Raw genomic sequence first — 25,555 nt, 5'->3', positions numbered from 1 at the left:
ACAATGATGAGTGAGGGAGGCCACCAAGATGCTTGTGAAAACTCTGAAAGAGTTACAAGATACAGTGACTAAGACTGGAGAGACTCTGCAGACAATAATCGTTGCCTTGGTACGACACCAGTGGCAGTCTAATGGCAGAGTGGCAAACAAGATAAATGCACATGATAGCTCAGCTAGAGTTTGCCAGAAGGCACAAATGAGACTCTGAAGCAGCTAGAAGAAGGTTTTATGGTCTAATAAGAATAAAACTAAACTTTTTGGCCACAATTCTAAAAGCCATGTTTGAACGCTGTACATTTTTAAAAATACACCATGAAGCATGGTGGTGGTAGCATTACGACGTGGGAATGTTTCCCTGTAGCAGGCCTTGGAAGGCTGTTGATGATGCAGGAAAATCCTGGAGGAGAACCTGATGCAGTCTGCAGGAAATATGTGCCTTGGTAGAAAGTTTGATTTCCTGTAAGACGATGACACCAAGCATAAAGCCAAACCTATACAGGAATGGCTTAAAAACAATGTTAATGTCCCGGGTGGCTGAGTCAGTGTACAGATCTCAATCCAATTAAGAATTTGTGGCTGGACCTGAAAAAGGCTGTTCAATCACGATCCCCATGTAACCTCACTTGAATGAAGAAAAATGGCAGTGTGGAGATGTGTAGTGCTGATAGGGAGAGAGACCTGAGCACACAGACTCAAGGCTGTCATGACTGCCAAAGGCAATTCTACTAAATACTGACGTGAAGGGGGTGAAAACTTAAGTGATCAATTGTTGCAGGTTTTATATTTGTGTTTAATTTAGACCATTTTGCACAGATCTGTTTTCACTTTGACGTTAGAATCTTTTTCTGTTGATCAGTGGCAAAAAAATCCAACTTAGATCCACAGTCATTCAATATTGTATTACAATAAAATGTGAACAACTTTCAAGTGGGGGAATACTTCTAACAAGAGCTGTAATTAGGTGGAAACTTTACTACAGCACAAAATATAGCTGAAAACAAAATGGATGCTATGGCTTTGTCCTTTTCTAAAAGTCTCCATTTTCAAACTGCTGCTAATATACACTATGTGTACATAATACAGTAATCCCTCCTCCATCGCGGGGATTGCGTTCCAGAGCCACCCGCGAAATAAGAAAATCCGCCAAGTAGAAACCATATGTTTATATGGTTATTTTTATATTGTCATGCTTGGGTCACAGATTTGCGCAGAAACACAGGAGGTTGTAGAGAGAGAGGAACGTTATTCAAACACTGCAAACAAACATTTGTCTCTTTTTCAAAAGTTTAAACTGTGCTCCATGACAAGACAGAGATGACAGTTCTGTCTCACAATTAAAAGAATGCAAACATATCTTCCTCTTCAAAGGAGTGCGCATCAGGAGCACAGACTGTCAGAAACAGAGAGGAAAGCAAACAAATCAATAAGGCTGTTTGGCTTTTAAGTATGCGAAGCACCGCCGGTACAAAGCTGTTGAAGGCGGCAGCTCACACCCCCTCCGTCAGGAGCAGAGAGAGAGAGAGAGAGAGAGAGAGAGAGAGAGAGAGACAGAGAAAAACAAACAGTCAAAAATCAATACGTGCCCTTTGAGCTTTTAAGTATGCGAAGCACCGTGCAGCATGTCGCTTCACGAAGCAGCTGCACATAGAAGGTAGCAACGTGAAGATAATCTTTCAGCATTTTTAGACGAGCGTCCATATCGTCTAGGTGTGCAAACAGCCCCCCTGCTCACACCCCCTACGTCAGGATCAGAGAAAGTCCGCGCAAGAGAGAGAGAGAGAGAAAAGTAAGTTGGGTAGCTTCTCAGCCATCTGCCAATAGCGTCCCTTGTATGAAATTAACTGGGCAAACCAACTGAGGAAGCATGTACCAGAAATTAAAAGACCCATTGTCCTCAGAAATCCGCGAACCAGCAAAAAATCTGCGATATATATTTAAATATGCTTACATATAAAATCCGCGATAGAGTGAAGCCGCGAAAGGCGAAGCGCGATATAGCGAGGGATCACTGTATATTACAACAACTGCTGTCAACCATTATTTTATATAACACCTTTCAATTAACATCACCACAAAATGGTTTAATGAGCACCCAAAAATGAAGTCCGGGGTAACACAAGACAACAATATTCCAGTTATATTATAATATTTGGAACATACTGTGGGAAGAAAAGTTGCCTGAAAAATAGAAGGTCACGCCATGCAGGTCCACAATATTCTCCTCCTTCAACCAAGTTGCTGAAGCAACTTCAAAGACAAACTAAGTATTCTGAAAACTTCCATCCCATCAGCCTTCCTTCCATATCCACTTCAGGGTGACACAAAACTGACGTAGGTCCTGGCTGCACTGGTGGCAAACTGAAAAACAACCCCAAACCCCATTACAGAACAGGCTAACTGATAGACCCACTCACACCGGGCCAATGTGGAGTTGCCTTTCAGCCTCAGGTGTCCACCTTGGGGTGGTGGGACTAAAACTGGAGTAGCCTTATTATAACATTAGTTTGGAGTGATGTTATGCTCTAGCTCTGTACGGCACAAGTCACACCACACGGTGCTGACATCAAGCTAGAAAAGAGACATTGCAGCTCTGAGGATAAAAGCCACCAAGTGTATTCCTGAATTAAAGGACATGTCCCATTCAGACAAGCCAAGTAATATGAACCTTGAACAGAAAGGGGTTTTTAACTTTTTCATTGATGAAATCGATGCAGCAGAAGTTTAACATAATTTTGTAATGTCTAGGCATATACCGATCTCCCAAACTTACCAGCTTGCTCTAAGGCAACCATAGTCGACTGTTCAATCAGGTCCCTCTCGATAAAACTTCGAAAGTCTTCACTGTATACACTGAGGTCAGGAAGCTGGAATGTATAAATTGGCATCTCAAGTGGTGACTGCTCATTATTGCACTCGTTGGCAACATGGGATCTTGCCAAAGAGACGATGGCTGAACTTGCATGGGAAATTCCTCGAGAAAGGCGCTTTTCTAGAAAAAGGAAACACAACAATGGGTAATTTCTTCCAACATTTCAAAACATTAAACCCTGGATATTATATCCTAGTAGTAATTAAGGTTTGCATTTTGCAAGCCGTTTCATTTTTCCTGGGGAATGGATAACACAGTTATGATGATGGTGCATACAGGAACGGAAACATTTCTTGGAACACTATTAGTGAATGTATAAACTGCAATGACAATTTTAACTCCCAGCTAAATAATTTTGTCAGAGCAAATCTGACATGTAAACTAATAAAGAACAATGCAGAATAAATAGAGATGGCAACAGTTCTGATTTCTTAAGCGACATTGGCAACGTAATCAGTTTAAATTACAGACTGGCAAAGATGGCAAAGGAACATTCTGAGAAAATCAAAAGATTTTATTATGCTTTTAAATCAAACCATATTTTACTTATCACATACAAATTATTTATACAGCACAATGTATAGGGAAATTAAAAAAATTATAAATAAACAAATATTTTCTCCTCCTAAACAGATACAAGAACTCCTGGCTTCAATAAGAGAACTGCTGCTGCTGTCAATCCCAGGCTTATAATCGGCAGTAAGATGTGGTCAGATCCGTCCTGTTGTACTGTAGGTTTACATCACTATTAGAATTAAATGTATCTGTAAATGTGTTTGAATCAAAAAGATCTACTATTAAAATTATCTAGTATCTAAATCCTTTAACAAGTTCAACTGTTATTACAGATATCACTGATTTTACATATAATGAAAGATATCTGCAATTACATTTGAAATAGTCAAAATGTAATCACAGATATTTTCTAATTTGAATTTCTACTAGTCAAAATATACAGAAAACTCAAACTGGGATATCCATACAGTAGAGTCAAAGGGAAAAGTACCTCATTAATGAATCTTACTAAGTACAGCATCTTATAGAAATATCTAGAATTCCTTTTTACTAGCCATCATTGAATAATTGGAAACACAAATTTCTTAGGAGACGGTGTTTATTTAATGTGGGTCCAGACATACTTTACATGTTCTGCAATTCTGTGATAGCCAGCGTGGTGTGCTGGGTCAATAACATCACTTTAAGAGCGGCCCACCATATAAACAAGCTGAATAACCCTTAAACTGCCACATACTTGGGGGTTAATGCACCTGTGGACACCAAATACTTTTTTGCTGCACTTTTTAAGTAAACATCACAATTCACCAAGAAAAAGTGAAATTTTAATGGAACGCATATTTTTTTTTTTGTGCAAAGAACATCACAATTACTGCAACACTGATCATTTTACACACTGCCAATGAACTGTAAAAACTATTTAAAAAACTACTGGAACAATATGTACAAGGTGCAACTGATGCCATTGATGAAATTCAATAAATCACTGAGCCAACTGTGGTTGAACTGGCTGCACAGAAGCACTTAGAGGTAAATGCTGATACTTGCAGGTTAGACTAGTGCAGCATCTGAATCCCAGGGACAGTGGTGTTGATTTGCTAGTAGCAGTGGTCATGAGCAGCCAGCTTAACGAATGTACGGCATGGACTGATCAGCTCCGGCGTGCTGGTTAATTGCACGTGGAAGCAACTATAGCTGGTTGTGGAGTTCAATGAATGTACGTCGCCGAATATACTCAGCTCCAGCATGCTGGCAAATTGCACTGGGAACCAACTTTAGCTGTTTGTGGACTTCAATGAATGTATGTTGCCGAATATACTTGGCTCCGGTGTGCTGGCAAATTGCCTTGGGAACCAACTATAGCCGGTTCCAACAGTTTAAGGGTTAAGAAGGCAGCCTCAGTTATGGGAAGCTCTCTGGACCTACTAGAGGTAGCAATGGAACAAAGAATGAAGACTAAAGTGAGTGCTATTATGAACAATGCTGCACATCCTCTATCTGACACTCTTGCATTGAGGACTTTCAGCCAATGAATTATTCAACAGAAATACGTGAGGAAACTACTGGCCTTCCTTCATATTTATAGTAATATGCCTTTATAATGCCTCACTCGCATCTTCAGCCAAGTTGTTTGTTAAATTATTTCTTGACCTTCCTTAAGAAGCTAAATTTCACTTTTGGGAACAAATAATGTACTATATGTCTCTCTCACTCTATCTTTCTATGGTTGACTAGACATAGATATATTGTGGATACATATGAATTTAGATTTAACAGCTGTAAGATGTTCAAGACCCTACTAAAACAGCCGGCCACAAAGGAGTGTTTTCACAATCATGAAACTCACAAAAGACTACAGCAGACATAATCAAACTGCTTCACAAGCTGACAATGGGAACAGGATTGCTTCCATTGGCAAGACTACCACTCTTTCCCACTTGAAACACTGCTATAAACAAAAAACCCCCAGACCTTTACCCTCTGCCTGTTAAAGGGAAAGATGGATTTGAGTGTGTTTGCACTTCAAACTGCACTTAGCATCTCCTAGGCACTGGACTTTATAGGTAGGATATTCATTTCTCCCTTACAGGTTTTGTGTTTACATGTATATTGAAGCAGGTTTGTAGACCAGATTGCAATTAGCTATCAAACACATTGCAAAAGAAGGCAAGAAATGCCAATGAAGATGCCATCGGGATTATTTACAATCTTGGACTATCCATAAAATCAACATACAAGGCACCTGGTACTTTGTGGCTATCATAATGTTCTTCTACCATGACCGCATTTCTAATTTAAATTGTTACCTATGTTGGATAATTGGTGTCCTTATGCTGTTTTGCCAGGAAAACATTCAAAGGTAAAATAATGCTTATATTTCTAAAGTCGTCATCTTCTTCTTCATCTTTTCCTTCTTCTATGTAGGGTCGATGTGCTTGATCAATCTTCTCCGAACAGCTCCTCCCTGCACCTCCTCTCTAGTCAAGTCCTTTTCCTTCAGATCTTCTTTTACTTTCTCCATCTACCTCTGCTTTGGCCTCCCTCACTTTCTCTTCTCCTGAACTTCCATTCCTATCACTCTTTTGCCTCCTCTTCACATGTCCATACCAGTTCAACTTACTTTCCTAGACTTTCTTAGATATTTCTTCCACTCTTGTTGTACCTCTGAACTATATTTAAACAGCAGATTCCTTTAAATGTTTGCATTATTCTATGGAGTATATTATAGTACGATATAAATGGGTGGCCGTAGTTCTGATTTTGAGGGCATAAGCTCATTCAAAAACATTTTTTTAAACTATTTAAGACTTCTATACAAACACATATCTCACAAAAGGTGACAGAAGAAAAAAAAACATTTGATCATTAGACAAACAAACTTTGTGAAACAAATTTCTATTAAGTCACAGGATGGCAGCACATCATTTGAAGAAGAGTCTCTGGTATAACAGGATTATGACATCTCTTGTCTGTTGATGAGTTCAGGTGACTTGGCTAAGGTGAAGTCATCTCTGATGGAGGATCGCAGGAATCATCGGGTAAAGGGGTCTTCTCATCAGATTGGCTGGCCCAGCACTGACTCAATTGTGGAATAGCCAATAAGGGAACTCAGCTTAATGGCTAAGGTCTCCAGGACTCTGAACGAATCCAAATTGCATTATGTGAGATCATCTACTTTTAAATTCTGCTCTGTACTTGTAATATTTCTATCGCACTATTATATTGTATTGAGGATTACTTGCGTTTCTTCTTTGTATTGTATTGTATTGACCCCCTTTTTTGACACCCACTACACACACAACCTACCTGGAAAGGGATCTCTCTTTGAATTGCCTTTCTGAAGGTTTCTTCCATTTTTTTTCCCTACAAGGGTTTTTTTTGCTTAGTTCCTTGTCTTCTTAGAGAGTTGGGGGGCTGTCAGAAGGCAGGGCCTGTTAAAACATATTGCGGCACTTCCTGTGTGATTTTGGGATATACAAAAATAAATTGTATTGTATTGTATTGTACTTGACTCAGATAAAGGTCCAAGCCTGGATGGCTCAAATGTTGCTGCCTGTAGCTTCTTTCTGTCACCAGAATATTCTGTCAAGTCCTTAATCATGTATAAAGAATTGTATGTTTGGTCTTCTGCTTTGTTTTGTAGTTTGTCTCTGGGTGTTTGTGTTTCAAAAGAAACTCATTTTACTGGATTTACTGCCTCTAAAACTCTGAATACAAACTTAACCTATGTAGGTATGCAAGAATGCTGTACATGTAAATGTTTAAATACAGAAAAACAATAACATACAAGTCAGCATAACCAATATGTACTACACACACCACTTACAGAAATCTCAGCCCTGCTTTCATGGAGGAAGCCGATGGTGAGCACAGAGTTATGAATTATTATATGCACCCTCTGCTTTTCAGTATTACTCCATACTTTTCTCAGCAAATTTAGCCATAATTTCATAGGCTGTAGTAGTATAAAGAATCTGAAGAAAAAAATGGGCCACCAACATATCTGGTGAGAAAACTAATCAAACATTGTTCTTAAATGAAAAACTTAAATGCCTAATCAAACTAAAGGGATGTTTAGGGATGTATGTGTGAACCCTCTGGAGAACAATCAGGCCGGTATAAGGACCACCCTGCCCAGTATATATCTTCCTAAATATGGCCCTTACCACACAGAGAAGTTCTCAACACACAGGCTCTAAAGGCACATCATTCTATTATAAACAGAAATTGATAAAAATCCTCAACAGAAGTGTCAGTTGGCTGCCAGCCTGGAATGGGCTACACTTATTTAACGTTATGTGGCGCCATTCAACCACAATCAATGGCATACTGTCAAACAGAAAGTCAGATCTTCCAAGAGTTGCTATCTTGCTAATATATCTCCAAATCAAAAATATCTCTAAAACAACATACAATACTTATCTATTTTATCTTGGTCTTCTAAAAGAGATTTTGGGTAAAAGAGAAGGAGTAGAAGAGCAGGAGGGCAGAATGCACTTTTCACTAGTAAGACCATAAGGTCTTATCACCTCATGCTTGCCAAAACTCACCAGGAAGATCCTCAAGACTTCTGAACAATGCTCTGTCTGATCAGTAATGATATAACCGTACTACTTTTTTCTTAGAGTTAAAGGTTTGAAACTAGTTTATTTACTTAAGTGCCAGTCAAGAAAAATGTTTTCCCCAGCTTGGAGAGATGAGACCACCATTAGAGGATAGTAATTGGTGGGCAGAACTTAAACTTTACTGTTGGGAACAAAGAATAGAGACTGAGTAGAGCAGAGAAGCTATTATTACAGTGACATAGCCATTATAGATGGAGATTTGAACACCAATATTAAATAAGATTTGGCGTTTCATCCTATAATTGGCTTCCAGCTCCAAATCAAGAAGAAGCTCATAAAGAGTTATGAGGGACACAATTCTATCCATAAAGTAAGATGCATCTGTGCAGACCTTCAGCTGATTACTTATATTAAGTGATGAAAATTCTTTTAATAAGACCGGCATTCTCACTCATAAATTTATCATGCTACAATAACATTCATGGTTGGCTTACTGCATACTGTAGACTTGGAAAAATAAGCATAAAGGACAGGACATGGAAAAGTGCAGTAGATTCATGAAGTTTTTAGACCCCTTCACTTTCTCCAAACTTTATTGGTCTGTAGATTTAATTTTAAATGGATAAATATTCCATAATGACAAAGTGAAAGCACGTTTTCAGAAGGGCTTGCACATTTATTAAAAATTGCAAAACTAAAATCTCTCCTTCATATAAGGATTCGGACCCTTAAATCAGTACTTTATAGAAGCCACATTGTCAGCAATTATAGTTTTGAGTTTTTTGGGTGGGTCTCGTCAAGATTTGCACACTTCAATTTGGGAATCTTATCCTATTCTTCTGGGCAGATCCTCTCAAACTCCGTTAGCTTGGATGAGTAACATCTGTAAACTGAATTCTTCAGGTCGCTCCATAGATGTTTTATGGAGTTTAGGTCTGGGATTTGATTGGACCACTCAAGAGACAAGTCTCAGTCAGAAACCTATTTCAAAGCCACTCCAGCGATGTCCTGGCTGCATGCTTTGAATCATTGTCATACTGAAAGGTGAACTGTCATCCCAATGTGAGGTCAGATGCATCCTGGAGGAGGATTTCTTCAAGGACCTCTCTGTATTTGGCAGCATTCAAACTTTTCTCATTTCCTCTATAACATGATTTTTCCACCACCACGCTTCACTGTAGGGCTGCTATTAGGCAGGTGATGATCAGTGCCTAGTCTACTCCAAACGTAGTACATGAAGTTCAGGCTTTGCCTTCTCAGAGCACAGAATCTCCTTCCTCTTGCTCTCAGAGTCCTTTCAATGATGTTTTGTAAACTCCAAGCAGGAGTTAGCCACTCTACTATAAAAACCTGATTGATCGGGTGCTGCTGAGATGGTCGTCCTCCCGACAGGTTCTCTCATCTCAGCAGAGGACTTCTAAGGGCTCTGTTACAGTGACCATTGGTTTCTTGGTCACCTCCCTGACTAACACTGCTTTTGCCCAGTTACTAGGTTTGGCTTGATGGCCAACTCAAGGAAGACATCTGGTGGTTCCAAACATCTTCCATTTCACAATTATTGAGGTCACTGTGCTTCTCAACACTCAAAGCTTTAGAAATGGTTTTATTTCCTTGCCCTGATCTATGCCTCGTCACAATTTTACCATCCATTATCCAACCCGCTATATCCTAACTACAGGGTCATGGGGGTCTGCTGGAGCCAATCCCAGCCAACACAGGGCGCAAAGCAGGAAACAAACCCTGGGCAGGGTGCCAGCCAACTGCAGGGTGCGCACTCTCACACACACACACACCAAGCACACACTAGGGCCAATTTAGAATCGCCAATGCACCTAACCTGCATGTCTTTGGACTGTGGGAGGAAACCAGAGTACCTGGAGGAAACACACGCAGACACACGGAGAACATGCAAACTTCATGCAGGTAGGACTCGGAAAGCGAACCCGGGTCTCCTAACTGCGCCACCGTGCCACCCCAATTTTACCATGGTAGTCTATATTGTATTTCTTGGACTCCCTGGCTAGGTTTTAGTTCAGACATGCAGTGTGAATTGTGGACATTCTATACACAGGAATGTTCCTTTCTAAATGGTGTCTGTAAGAGCCAATCTTAGAAAGTTAAAGTTTTGAGTTAAACTTATATTAATGTTTGCTTTATTTGAATAGAATATAATTTCTTCCATAGTCATAGACAATGGTATAGTCTTTTCCCCCTATAAGTTAGCAAGATATAGAATCTTCTTACTATAACTGAGAAATAGTGAGTTTATAAGCTCTAGTTGTTGTTTAGAACAGGTCCCAGTAAAGAGGGACTTGATAAACCCATTTTAAGTTAGAAATGGGATAAGCATACAGTTTTCTGACCGTTTTGAAATGGTTCAGAAATTATAAGTAATTAGAAACGATTTAAGATGTAACAAGATTAAGCTTAGAACTACATTTTTCTTATTATAATTTTTTCTTTTTTGCTATTTTAATTTTCTTTTTTTTGTGTGAACTGTTTTACTTTGAAACTTAACTAAACTTTTAAAAAACGAAGATATTTTGTCTGTGGAATCATTTCTGCGCGTCAGGCCTTTGCTGAATCCCATTTTTTTTTGAGTTAGAGCTGCAGAATTTTAGAAACTTTGGGAAAACGCAGCTACAGCGTCCAATCAGTTCATTTTGCCAGAAGTGGACTCCAGTCAAGTTCTAGACACATCTCAAGGGTAACTAAAAAAAACAGGATGCAGCTGACAACAATTTGGAGTGCAACCACAAAGGGTCTGAATAATTAAACGACTGAGAGATTTCAGTTTTTGATTTTCAATACATATTCAAACCTTTCTGAAAACATGTTTTCACTTTGTTATTGTGGGTTATTGAGGGTAGATTGTTAAGCACTATAAAATGAAATCAACATCATAAAAAAGTGTGCAGAAAGTGAAGGAGTCTGAATACGCTCTAAATCCACTCTACTGTTTTATTTCATGCTTTTGCTCTGTCAGACATGCGCGTCTGAGGACCACTCTCCAGGCTCATCTGAGGTATGTACCACCGCTCCGGGTTGAGAAGGGGTGCTAGCGCTAACCTTCTTCCTTGCTCCCCCCACAGCACAGAGAAGAAGACACCTAAGGGCAACTGACTCCGCCCCTTTCAGTGCCCGACCTATACTGCTGCCAGAAAGAGGTGTTCAGTCTTTCGCCCAACTTATCACAATACGGAATTCCTTCCTTACAGAAATTTTTTCGTATTGACGCCCATACTTGCCATAATTTTTGATAACTTTTCATATATTTTTGTTGGAATCATATGGGGACAAACCAGGTTGGTGCCCCAGATTTTTCCAGAGGTGACATGCAGTTCCTTATTCAACCACAGCCTGAATTCATGTCATGCTTGTTGAAATATACAGTACTAGCTGTGTAAATCTGTGCTGTAAAAAAGCTGGGGTCCTAGAAACAATTGAAATCGTTACAAAAAAACTGAAATGTAGAGATGTCAGGTAATTGAAAGGAACTACTCTGGGCATCTCTCTCCTAGGAGGTTTTGTTTTGCCGACGTGCTCGCATTACTTGAGCATTAGCGGCTAAGCGACTTTGTCTTTCTTCAGAGGTTTCGTTTGCGGGAGGAACAGTAAAAGGGATACCGTTTTGCTGATGTGCTCATCTCACTTCTGTATCAGCAGCTAAGCGAGTGACTCTTTCTTTGGAGGTTTCCTTTTGCCGACATGCTGACCTCACTTGTGTATCTTCAGAGGTGGGGCCCTTCCAGGTTGGGCAGGCAGACAGACAGACAAACACACACACTTCCACGCGCAGACGTTTATATATAAGATGTGCATGATGTGCTGAAATTGTATTATATTTGCATGTAAGCATTTTCTTTCTAAGTCTTAATAAGTAATGTCATGTCATTTTCTAACCTGCTTAATCCAGACCAGGGTCACAGGGGGTGCTAGAGTGTATCCCAGCTGGCATGGGGTGCAAGGCAGAAACAAACCCTGGATGGGGCACCAGTCCTGTAATGGTTTTATTAATTTAATTTGACTACAGTAGTACTAGGGTATTGTACCGTGTTAGCCATTATGAATGTAGTGAAAAGTCAAGCAAAATGACACCTTTTATTGGCTAACTAAAAGATTACAATATGCAAGCTTTCGAGTCAACTCAGGCCCATCTTGCCTGAAGAAGGGGCCCGAGTTGCCTCGAAAGTCTGATTACAGTTAAATGCCAGATTGGTGCAGGATGATATGAGTGTGTTTCAGGACAATTTGATTGTAATAGTATGTTTAGGAATTATTTTCCAGTAGTGAATTTGATTGTTACACTGGGAATATCCTTTTTCTGGCCTTATCTCATTCTATTTTTTTTGTCTTTAAAGCATTTTCTTCCCTTTTCCAAGCTAAAAATTATCCTCTTTGAAAACTGGAACGGTCACTGAAAGGAAAAACAAGGAAAAGGGACACAAAAACTATCTGATAAAAGCTTTAATCTCCCTTTCTGTTCTCTAAAGCTTAGCCCCTTCTCTTCTTTTTGTGATCCATCACTTTTTAACTGCTTTCTGTGGAGTGTCGGTTAGGACAGGATTCCCTAGTTCTTCACCGTAAATAACACACTCGCCAGATCTACACCAATTATAATTCTCTTAAATTAATTTATTCTTTAGTTTATTGTATTGCTGAATCTTTTTACAGTTTGCATCATACAAAATACAGTAAATTAAATAGTACAAGATTAAAGAAAACGTAACTGATAAAAATGATAATACAAGCTATACATGTAGGAGTTGAAGTGCACACTGATAGTTTATTTATTTAATGCTATGAATCAGGGCTATCACACACAATATGTTGAGATTTCTCAACTTTTAGTCATAATTAAGTTTAAGCAGCATTTTAGCCTGGAAGTGCTGATCAAATAATTAGGATGTGCCGCAATATGGCACTGGTCTGATGACAATCTGTATGAGCTGGGAGCAGGATTTCAAAAGCAAATACATGCCCAAGGATGATGATATATAAATAGATAAACACAGTCAAAGAGAGTCCAGAGATAACTCACATTAGATGTACACAATTTTGAAATGACACAATCTGCTGGGCTCTGTAACAAGATGGAGGAATGTAATTTATGGTTATATACAATAGCTGTCTTAAATGTAGAGTTTTATTAACACTTTAGTTTAGGTATTACAAAAACGCATTTATTACTCGTGTACTCTTAACACTAGAATCCCTGAAGCCTACGAAAAAACTCGTAATCCCGGGCCACCTTAAATTCCTTCCCATCTCTCCATTAGTGTCTTTTGTTTTGCAAATTTGACAATCAGCACAAGCAGCAAGCAGCCTGCTATCCCACCGCCCCATCGATGCAGCTCAAGTCGCAAAGAAGATTCTCAGAGCTCAAGTCTGTTTATCTTGGTGTAAGGTGCCTGGAATTGTAGAGGGTAAATAATATATCGTCATTTGGAATACCTGCATTTCATGTGTATTTCGTGTCTACAATGATTTATGTAGTTATAGAATGACAGGAAATGCGAGGCAGGAATTGTTGAACACATAAGTAAAACAGAAACGTTTTTCATGCTTTAGTAATAATTGACAAAATGTAGACATAAAGTGTATAATGTGTGAAGACTGGAGTCCAAATATCAAATAACCATTTTCATAAAAGGTACAAGTATAACAAAACAAATGTGCTTTTATTCAAAAATATAACCGTAGAAAAAGAAGTTGGCTTAGGGTACAAAGTAAATATGTGTGCTTGGATGGTGCAGCGGTAATAACCACTGCCTCATTATCAAGAGGTTATGGGTTTGATTCCAGGTCCTCCAACATGTACCATTTTGAGTAGTGAGCTGCTATTTTTATTACTATTATAAAATAAAAACATACATTTCATTTAGATTTGTAACAGCCGGTGTAAATTTAGGGTACTTGTAAAAGCGAGCATTTTTTTCTTTTTTAAGTTCAGTTTTATTCTCTCAGTCATGTTCACGCTCCCCCTGATCTATTTTCAAATAAAGACGTGCTATAACAGAGGTGAACTCAGATGAGGATGAGGGTTCTACATCGCAGAAAGAGAACAGAAGCCCTCCCTGCAAGAAATGTCCAGTCACACATAAGAACAATGCAGCTGCACCAGGCATAAGATGGCACCGTTTGGATGCAGCAACTGGTCGCGCCAGTGCATGTCCTTCAACAAAACAGCAGGGCCTATAGAGCTCGCCAAGGTATTGTGTAAAGTCCTGTTTGTGATTATATTTTGTGATGGTCTTTATATGAAAAACATTTATATGTTACTTATATAAAAACCGGATCAAATGTTATTTAACTATTTACCTGTCCTACAGCGTGAAATCACAAGTAGACTGCAGAGCTTCCTGTGTTTGGGTATGCTGACAAAGTACATGTGCAATTCTACTTCAGTACGCGAGTGACTTTAGCCTTTTTGTGAAAGCTCCTGTCACATTGTTTTTATGGTTCTGCCTTTGTCTAGAAATGGCTCCATAAGCTTTATGGTCTTAGTCTCAGAAAGTCTTTCTCCTATGGGACGACTGGGATCTTTTCCCGAATAAAGAGTAGCATCACAAGTAATTTTACCAGCATGTCAATATGCCGCACAACACAGAGATGGAAAACTGATCTATTGATGTTTTATAAGTGCAATAAAAACCAAAAGAAGTGAATGCTAAGGTCTTGTTATGTAAGAGTTAATGACTAGCAAGATACATTTTTTTCTGTATCTAAACTGAAGTGCTACAGATACAACAATACAAATTTAAACATAAGACTGCCATTGTATAAAACTGTAAATTACCTCCCACTAATAAATCAATAATTATAATGCAAAGGCATTGATGAATTTCAAACAGCAGAATTCTTTCAGTTAAATAGTGAATCACACAGTTGAGCAAACTAACAGATAAGGAGGCAAATTTTAAAATTTTAAAAGTTATGTAGTTGAAGTGGATATCTTAGCTGTTAGCGAACCAATTGAACCTTCTGGACTGACAGGCTGCTCTCATTTGTCAGACTTCATGTGTTAACGTTCTTCTTGTCCTGACTATTACTCATTACTCATCATGTATAAGATGACAAGGTTTGCACTATTTTTGCTTTTTTCTATATTTAAATACAGCTTTTATTTATGCAATATTATGATCAAGTGCTCCCTATGCAACACGCCTCTCCCTGTCATTCATTAGTCAAGAGTCCTGTCTTCAATTCAAAAAGTCCTTCCCATGAGGGTTTGGGTTTCCTCTTAAAAAAAAAAAAAAAAAAAAAGGTTTTGCATTTCCATGTTTTGAGCAAGTGACTGGATAACAGTCTTCTGGATTATGTTACACAAGTAATGCAAGATTTTTATTTTATTTTTTTAATGGATGTTTTTCACATGAAATGAATATTTTTCCCCAACCACCACTACAAATTACATGAGTTAAGTAACATATTTAAAAATGTATTCCTTTAAATATTTTACACTTCATTTTGTCATTATCCTGTAAACTTATCTTTTTCCTCTTTAGTTGTGTCCTAACAATTAGAATTAAGGACAAAGAGAGCATAAAACTGTCAGATAGCACTGTCTGCTTAAAAGCTTTAGTTACTTCACTATCATCACCGCCAGCAACTTATTTCTCCATGTATAAAATGATAAATCATTCAGCGTCAATGCTCGGGTGCAAAGTTTGCCTGCATCTACAAGGGGTAGGCGATGTCCAATGAACAGAGGAAACAAGAAGAACGAAGAAAGATGGATATATGGGCTAGAACAAGGGTGGTCACTGTTGGTCCTGGAGAGCTGTAGCGGCTGCAGGTTTTTGTTCCAACCCAGTTTCTTAATGAGAAGTCAATTATTGCTAATGAAGCACTTATTGCTTAAGTGACATTTTGATGTTTCATATTAGTGGTCTCGCTTGTTAAGGTTCGCCACCCTTAATTGCTTATGTCAGTCTTAAACAGCAGTATTCAGTGTTTTTAATGATAGATAGATAGATAGATAGATAGATAGATAGATAGATAGATAGATAGATAGATAGATAGATAGATAGATAGATAGATAGATAGATAGATAGATAGATAGATAGATAGATAGATAGATAGATAGATAGATAGATAGATAGATAACTGCCTAACTGTAGATAGATAGCCTGCTCAGTGCCCGTCGCTCTGCCACGGATGTCAAACTGTTCAGCTCCGTGCCTACAATAGAGCCTGCCTTCCTCACCAGTTTGTCCAGGCGTAAGGAATTCCTCTTCTTTATGCTGCCTCCCCAGTACACCACTGCGTAGAAGAGGGCACTCGCCACAACCGTCTGATAGAACATCTGCAGCATCTTATTGCAGATGTTGAAGGACGCCAGCCTTCTAAGGAAGTATAGTCGGCTCTGTCTTTTCTTGCACAGAAAGGCAGTCTAATCCAATTTATCATCCAGCTGCACTTCCAGGTATTTATAGGTCTGCACCCTTTGCACACAGTCACTTCTGATGATCACGGGGTCCATGAGGGGCCTGGGCCTCCTAAAATCCACCACCAGCTCCTTGGTTTTGCTGGTGTTCAGTTGTAGGTGGTTTGAGTCGCACCATTTAACAATGTCCTTGATTAGGTTCATATACTCCTCCTCCTGTCCACTCCTGATGCATCCCATGATAGCAGTGTCATTAGCGAACTTTTGCACGTGGCAGGACTCTGAGTTGTATTGGATGTCCGATGTGTATAGGCTGAACAGGACCAAAGGAAGTACAGTCCCTTGCGGCGCTCCTGTGCTGCTGACCACAATGTCAGACCTGCAGTTCCTGAGACGCACATACTGAGGTCTGTCTTTAAGATAGTCCACGATCCATGTCACCGGGTATGAATCTACTCCCATCTTTGTCAGCTTGTCCCTAAGGACCAGAGGTTGGATGGTGTTGAAGGCGCTAGATAAGTCCAGAAACATAATTCTTACAGCACCACTGCCTCTGTCCAAGTGGGAGAGGGATCGATGTAGCATATAGATGATGGCATCCTTCGCTCCCACCTTCTCCTATTATGCAAAGGGTCGAGGGCGTGGCGGACCTGTGGCCTCAGGTGGTGGTGAAGCAGCAGCCGCTCCATGGTTTTCATCACATGTGATACCTTTGGGACTGGGGTGATGCAAGATGTTTTCCAAAGCCTCGGGACTCTCCCCTATTTCAGGCTCAGGTTGAAGAAACGCTGCAGAGGACTCCCCAGCTCAAACGCACAGGCCTTCAGCAGTTGTGACGATACTCCATCTGGACCCACTGCTTTGCTGGCACGAAGTCTCCTCAGCTCTCTGCTTACCTGGGCTGCTGTAATTGTGGGTGGGGGGACATTCTCTCCTATGCTGGTATCAGCAGAAGGATGGGTGGAGGGTGCAGTACTCTGAGGTGAGTGGGTTAGGGTGGTCAAACCTGTTAAAGAAGTTGTTCATCAGGTTTGCTCTCTCCACGTCTCTCTCAATGGTGGCACCCCGCTTCAAGCTGCAGGCAGTGATGATCTTCATCCCATCCTACACTTCTTTCATGCTGTTATTCTGTAACTTCTGCTCCAGCTTTCTCCTGTACTGCTCCTTTGCAGCCCTGAGCTGGACTCGGAATTCCTTCTGCACGCGCTTGAGCTCATGCTGATCATCACCTTGGCTCCTTATTAGCAATAAGATGTAAATGACAAAGAAGCCAGCAGTTCTCCATCTAACTTGTCTCCGTTTACACCTGTGTGGATTCATCATGCACTGTTTAATAATAATTCCTTGCATTTATATAGCGCTTTTCTCACTACTCAAAGCACTCAGCAATTGCAGGTTAAGGGCCTTGCTCAAGGGCCCAACAGAGCAGAGTCCCTATTGGCATTTACAGGATTCGAACTGGCAACCTTGTTTGATTGAGTAAAACACTTAACAGAGCAGAGGAAAGTGACAGACTAAAAATGATCAATTTTAGGCATGAAATCATTTAGATGATATCCTAAGAAAGGCAAAAATCTACAATATAAGGATCTAACATTACGGACTAACAAGCCATAAAATTAAATCAGGTCTGAGACAGGCAAGGACTGGTTTCTAATTAAGCAATTGGGTTGGAATGAAAACCTGCCACCACTGCGGCCCACCAGGAGGGACACTGCCCACTGCTGGGCTAGAATGTCAGATAAACAAGAGCAACAGAGGTGCACAAAGAAAGAGGGATGTAAGGACTAATATATCTCGTGAACAGATGTTCTTAAATAAATGACCTGATTGAAAAAGACATGTTTTTCATTGTACTATTAAGCCTGTTTTAATAAACGGGTGTTTCACTATGCTAGTCCATACAAAATGTCATAAATAATCAGACCACTTGGAAAAACAGAATTATGATGAAAATGTTAACCAAGATATAAATATTAATTATCATCATATGTTTTCTTGCACTATAAAATTAACTTGACCCTGCTCGCTGTCTCGCATTGCCAAATGTTTTATCGCAGAAAAAGCCCCGGAGGACATCCTTCCTTAAAACTGAAATCCCCTTTTATCAAATACACAGATTCCTTTCCAGTAGACTCACAGTTATATATCACACCTCTGCTGTTACTCCTGTTTGCCTGTACTTATGCTTACCAACGTTTGAGATTATAAAATTCAAAGATGCATTGCACTTGCACCCAGGACTATAGTCCACTGTCACTGTAGCTTCTCTGTTGAGAGTGTTTACTCTCCCTCGCCGCTGATTGACCTAACTGAGGAAAGAACTCCGTTTCTAGCCTCTGGCAGGCTTAATAAGCTTTAATCTTTAAATATTATCATCAAATAGCTAGTGCCATAAATTAGATATCCTGACAATACAACCTGATAATCATAGATGTTCAGTCACTCAGGTGGCAGTGACACAAACTCTCAATTTGACTTCTCCCTTCTCTCTGGTCAGCTCCCTTCTAGTCAGACCTCTTTCTTGTCCGTTTATTCTGTTCTGTTTTTTTTCAATTGTCCTCTTCCACCTAATCTTTCTTCTTGGAGGGAGGGTTCATGTGTGTAAAGTCTCTAAAAGGTGTCTTTCTGGACCTCATATAACAAACACATAGAACATCCAAGTGTGCTCCATACTCAAAAGTGGTGCTTCCAAATTACATCACAAGTGGCAGCTTTAAGCAAAGCAGAGTTCCTTGTGAATTGTGTCAGAAGTAGCATCTTCATATTCAGAGAGGGATTGGGGGTCACAGTGAAGCAATCCGGTGTGAGTAGCTATGAGCAGATCTCACAGCATGCTGTACCAACTCACATCCATATGTAGTGTCTGTAACACCCCACCACAAATGGCACACCCTTAAGCAGTTTATAAAACATTTCTGTCAGTCATTGAAACTACATGCTCTTTAATAACCCAGTTATTCACAGGTACCTGGCTTCCAAAATGCCATATAAACCCTTATTCTGGTTAGAGAAACTGGGTTATTGGTCTTTGAGAAACTTGGTCAACATACGCATATTTCTCTGAGAGTAACCAGATTATTTGGCCATGTAAACCCTTAACCGAGTTACAGTTAAGGATTTTGTAGTCTGTGCATGTATTTGCTTCACACACTTTCAGCAGCCAAGGGTAGAAACGTCCACAAGATACATTTCCAGAGGCAAATGCTCAGGCAATCACATTATTCTTTCTCCTGGTTGAAATACTGTGATATGTCTCAGTGTTTCAGAAATCACTAAATTAATTTTGATAAACTGAACATAGAGTGCTAAACTCAGCAATGCAATCTTGACTTTACTTATGTAAAGTAATGTGTGTTATGTTGTCCGATTTATTTTGTAAAGTAACAAGCAACCTAACAGAATACACATTACATTGAAGTAAAAATAGTTGTGTTTATTATTATCCCTGCAGCACTGCGTGTAAGGCAAGACGCACGCGTGCTGGTATGTCGGTCCTTCACAGGGCTCAATCGCATAGCCAAGATGAAAGGAGTGTGCTGTATGCAATCAGAGAATGGAAAGCTATTATGTCACTATACTGTCACTATAAAGTGACAGTTTGACTAAACATATTTATAAAACACAAAAAAAATGATCCCAGGCTTCATGCTTGTTTTTGGATTCACAGTGGCTAATGATAATGATTAACGCTTTTTTTGCTCAGTTTAATGACGTTGGAGTATTTTGCCAAAGGAGAGCTCCAGAAAATTACTTGCCCATGTAAAACGATTTTTAAGAAACAAGGTTTGTGCCTTAACTAGGTTATGTGTGTGCATGCGAATGCACTGAGTGAAAGCATTCCCAAAAAACTTGGGAACGGGGGGAATTAGAACATAACATACCTGTAGTTCTTATAAGCATTTCAAAGACACTCTACAGACAATTATCAAGAAATATGAGGTACTACAAATACACAACAAAGCCCTTTAGTGCAGTCCTTAACTCTGCTAACTTTGTTTAATTTCTGAGGCTAATTTGTAGTCTCCTTTGCACCATACAAAAATGCTTAATACATTCCAATAAAAATATACCAAAACCAGTTTTGTAATTCCTGTTGACAGATTATTTATTGCAAGGTATTGATTCCAAGTCAAAGAAACTGGGACATGACAGCCTGATTAATTAAGGTACAAGTTAAATTAAAAGCAGAAATTTGTTAGGATGAAAACTTGCAGCTAAAGTGGGCTTACAGGAGTGAACTAGAGAACCACTGATCTATACAGTTTACAATTAATATACGGTAACTCCTTAGTTTAGGTACTGTAAAAATGCATCAATGACTCATTTACTCTTACATAACAAAGCTTTAACAAAGACTTCTAAAACCTCAGTAGATCTAGTTATTCATCTAGACATGCTGGTAAAATGACTTGTTAATCTGAAGGGTTCACAGACCTTACACAGTGGTAGTGCTGCTGCTTTGCAGTAAAGAGATTGTGGGTTCACTTCCCAGGTCCTCCCTGTGTGGAGAGCGCTTTGAGTAGTGAGAAAAGCGGTATATAAATGTAAAGAATTATTAAAAAATTATTATTATTATTAAAGTTACTTTTCCATTATTGTGTCACAAATCGGTGGGGCTGCCACCCTCACTGTCTTCCACTGCGAGTCACGCATATGCAGCACGCCATGTTGACAGTTAATTCCTTGCCACTAATCTTTTCGTGTTATCTCTTTGATAGTGCAGTGTACCCCAGAACAATGAAAATTTGGGAACTGCCAACCAGCAAGGAGACATCCGTGCCCTTTCTTCAGGACACAGATATTCTTCCTATAGAAAGGCAGTGTCCCTGAAACCATCCAATGAAATTATATTTCTCCAACCGAGTAAAGTGGAGGTGCTCCAGGAAAACTTGCCGCACAAGTCTCAACCATCCGACAAGGGAACTGGCTGGAGAATTCCTGATTACCATTCATGACTTTGGTTTGTTTCATTTATTTGTGGTCGGTGAAACGTTGGTGAATGTCGGTGAAATGGTGTGAAAACCAATTAGACATGGTGAAGGGAACAATAGTTGATTAGAACAACTATATGCGGGAAGTTTGCGCATGGGATGTCAGTTGTCGTGAGAGGACACTTACGATAATATGATTTGCGTCACAGTAACGTCAATCGTTGAGAGAGGACAATAATACGATTTGCATCACGATAATAGAAAAGTACCCTAAACATGGAATATCAAAGGAAATGTCTCCTCTGTAGGGTCATCCTTAAAAGGATCCATACCTACTTGCTCACCTACCAGCAGGAGCAGTCTGGTTTTATGCCTAAAAAGTCTACTATTGACCACATTCTGGCCCTGAGAGTTCTCATCGAGCGCAAACATGAATATCGGCAGAGTTTATTTGCAGCCTTTGTTGATTTTCATGAAGCGGTTTACTCAGTTGTTCGAGTTGCTCTGTGGGATATACTGAGACTATGCGGGATCCCCCGAAGGTTGCTGGATGTCAAGGCTTGCTTGTGCACTGGTACTATGAGTGTTGTGCAGAATGGAAGCAGAACCTCTGTGTTTTGGTTCTGGTGTTTGTCAGGGGTGTGCTTTTGCTCCTACTCTGTTCAATGCTGGCATGGTCTGGATATTGTGGAGGGTTGTGGGGTCCAGCAGCTGTGGGGCATCTGTTTGTGAAGAAAAATTCACTGATCTTGACTTTGCCAACGATGCTGTGATAGGAGCTCTTGAGACACTGAGGGAGGAGTCCGAGTGTCTGGGCTTGCGAGTGGTCCTGGATAAAAATCAAGATCCAGGCCTTTAATGACATCTTAGGCACAGCCATCTGCAGTGTGTTTGTCTGCAGAGAGCGTGTCGACCTTATTGAGAGGTTTACTTACCTCAGCACCGATATTCATGTCTCTGGTGACTCTTCCTATGAAGTCATTAGACAGATTTGAAAAGTATATTCTTGGGGGGGGGGGGGGGGGGGTATGGGGGGTGGCGCTCTCGATATCTTTGCAAAAGGAAGAAGGTCTTTACGAGTCCTGGTGCTTCTTGTTTTGCTATATGGTTGTGAGACGTGGATAGTGTCCAGTGGCCTGAGTTGAAGAATGGACTCCTGTGGTACTGTGTCTCTTCGGAGAATCCTTGGGTACTGCTGATTGACTTTGTGTCAAATGAGTGGTTACTCAAGGAGTCCTGAATGAGGCACATTACCTGCATTATGAGGGAGCGTCAGTTGTGGCACTCTGGCCATGTGGCGCGATTCCCCAAGGGTGATCCAGCTCACAGGATCCTCACTGTTAAAAACTGAAGCAGCTGGACTGTAGCAGATGGGACTGGATGGCACATCTGCCTGCGGGGTTACCAACCAGAATCTGGAACTATTTCATTGTGTGGTGGGTGCGGCAATGCGCTATACCAGTGCATGCTCCCCAACCTGACCTAAGCAACCTCAGACCACTTTAAAGTGACGTTTTATTAGTAGGTCATAATGCTGAGATGAACAAACACTTTACTAATGCTTTGTAAGTGTTATGAAGACCTAAAATGTGTTTGGCGAAGTCTTGTTTTTTTAGTTATAAATGGGTAATAGATGCATTTTTTGTAGTACCTAAACTAAAGTATACTTTTGGAAAAAACTATGAAAACAGAAGGATGGAAGAATTAGTTTCTTTATGTTTAATATGTATAATATTATATTTTAAATTTAAAAATGATTATTAAAGCTAGAATCCTGAAGATGGCATGATTAATTCACCTAGGGTAATGAAATGCTCTACCTGCTAAAAGCCGCAGATGCATACATAAGGCCTGAATTAGCAGAACATTACCTTGTGCAATGTCATCCTGTTTCTGAAGACAGGAACGCTCAATCTTGCTGGGCTGAAGCTTTGGGTCTCGCTCCTGCTGTTTATAGCACCTCCCTTCATTGAAGACATGTGGGAGGTTAGCAGTGTGAACTTGCCGGAGCTGTTCATAGTCACTGAGGGCAGCGCTCAGGTCCCAGTTTTTACCTTGAAAGAAATATGAGACATGATTAAGTTGGAGCATCTGTTAATAATAAAAAAAAAAGAATCTGCTTGATTATACTAAAATTACTATAAAACCAACAGAGGCAAATAACAAGAAATAAGGTAATTCATTTGCTGAATTACATTTGGGTCAGCAAGATTTCCAACTGTGTTTTACCTTTATCAGTATGTATAATTGTATTATTTGAATAAGATACTAATATAATAGAACTAATGTTTTGTTAGATATAAGGCACTAAAACATATTCACATTCAATAAATGGGTGTATCTTGCATAATGCACAAACTTAAAGTCTGAAAGGACGTACAGTGGCATTTATTTATGTACTTGTCATGTTTATCAAGAGCAACTTATAAATAACACATGTAAAGATTGGTAATCTCTATAGTTCTATAACTGGAGAACTGGCGGGCTGAATAGCTTGATCAGCTGCACACAATTTGATTGGCAGTGGTGACTGAACCTCTAGTATATCCTCTCGCTGTACAAGTTACTCCTACGGCCATTAGATTAAACGGCCTGCCTAGTTACTAGTTATTTTTATTATTAATTGCAAATATTTTGTTCATCAATAGTACTCTAAATCTGCGTCATGGTTGTAAGAGTTTTGCGCATAACTTAAATTCTAGTACTGCATACATACCTGTCTGTATGTGTGTGTATGTGTGTGTATATATATATATATATATATATATATATATATATATATATATATATATATATATATATATATACATATACATACATAGAGAGAGAGAGAGAAAGATATTACGAGGGGTCGTTCAGGAGAAAAAGATTGGTTCATAAATATATACATTGGTTCAGATATATATATCGGTTCGGATACATTGGTTTGAATATATACATTGGTTTTAATACATCCGTTCAGATATATATATCGGTTCAGATATATACATCGGTTTGAATACATCCATTCAGATATATACATTGGTTTAGATACATTGGTTGAAATATATATAAATTGGTTTGCATAGATTCGTTCTGATATATATACATTGGTTGAGATACATCCATTCAGATATATACATCGGTTTGAATACATCTGTTCAAATATATACATTGGTTGAGATATTTATATTGGTTGATATACATTGGTTTAGATATTTATATTGGTTTAAATACATTGGTTTAGATATACACATCAGTTCAGATACATCCGTTCAGATATATACATTGGTTGGGATTTACGGGCAGGTACAATGTGGCCACCCAAGTTTAGCATTTCCCTTTCACTTCATCATTGCTTCAATATTGTCATTATTGCATGTATTTTATACAAGTAGCATATGCCTCTCTGTCGTGTTTTGTTTCATAAGCTGTCTTGGTTGGGGGTCCTCGATTTCAAAGCACGTTTTTTCCTTTCATTATTTAAAACACTCGCACAGATACCCGCCTCCTCGCCCCACTCCGTCCCGCCCCAGCTCAATGCACCCGCCTCACTCGCTCCCTCTTGTCCTTCCCATGACAGATTCTTCTCAAAAGCTGAGTTACCGGAAAGCATTGATCGCAACCGCAGTACGTCCCATTTTTTCACCTCATGAGACGCTGATTTATCATTGACCGAAAGCCGTCCGGTGATATCTGTTATTCCGTATTGACAGCATTTCATTAAAGGGCGATCTGCTTCAGGAAGGAACTTAGTCCCATTTGCTGAAAGGATGTTATGGAGGAAAACACTGGAGTTGCTCTGTTTCTTTTAAATGTTGATCAGGGATCAAAATGACCAGAATGTTCCCGCTTCACAAATAACTGATGTTTATCTGTTTTTTATAGTAAAACTGACAAAACCACACACAAGCAGATACACGCACACAACACACACACTCAAACTCACAAATCGTGGGTCGCACATACTACTGATTAAGCGTATCTGTCAAAGGCGATTATTTTTTCACCCCATGAAACAGATTCTTCTCAAAAGCGGAGTTACCAGGAAGCATTGATAGCAACCACAGTACCTGCCATTTTTTCACCTCAACAGACGCTGGTTTATCATTGACCGAAAGCCGCCCGGTGATTTCTGTTATTCCGTATTGGCAGCTTTTCATTAAAGGGTGATCTGTTTCATCAAGAACATTAGTCCTGTTTGCTGAAAGGATGTTATTGAGGAAAACATTGGAATAGCGCTGTTTCTTCTGAATGTTTATCAGTGATCAGGGATCAGAATGATCAGAATATCCCTGCTTCA

At 39.5% G+C, this 25,555-nt stretch overlaps 1 protein-coding gene across 1 annotated transcript in view; it reads right to left on the bottom strand.

The window, feature by feature from the left end:
* The window catches only part of otud7a (OTU deubiquitinase 7A), a 523,825-nt gene that overhangs the window by 155,128 nt on the left and 343,142 nt on the right, over positions 1-25,555 (bottom strand). The window contains exons 5-6 of the mRNA XM_028823137.2: positions 23,145-23,327; positions 2,771-2,989 (exon numbers count right to left, since the gene is read on the bottom strand). Coding sequence (XP_028678970.2) covers positions 2,771-2,989; positions 23,145-23,327 — 402 coding nt within the window. The remainder of the gene's footprint in view (positions 1-2,770; positions 2,990-23,144; positions 23,328-25,555) is intronic.

The sequence above is a fragment of the Erpetoichthys calabaricus genome, chromosome 17 (assembly GCF_900747795.2).
Source record: "Erpetoichthys calabaricus chromosome 17, fErpCal1.3, whole genome shotgun sequence".
NCBI lineage: Eukaryota > Metazoa > Chordata > Cladistia > Polypteriformes > Polypteridae > Erpetoichthys > Erpetoichthys calabaricus.
This window is presented reverse-complemented; position numbering and strand designations above follow the sequence as displayed.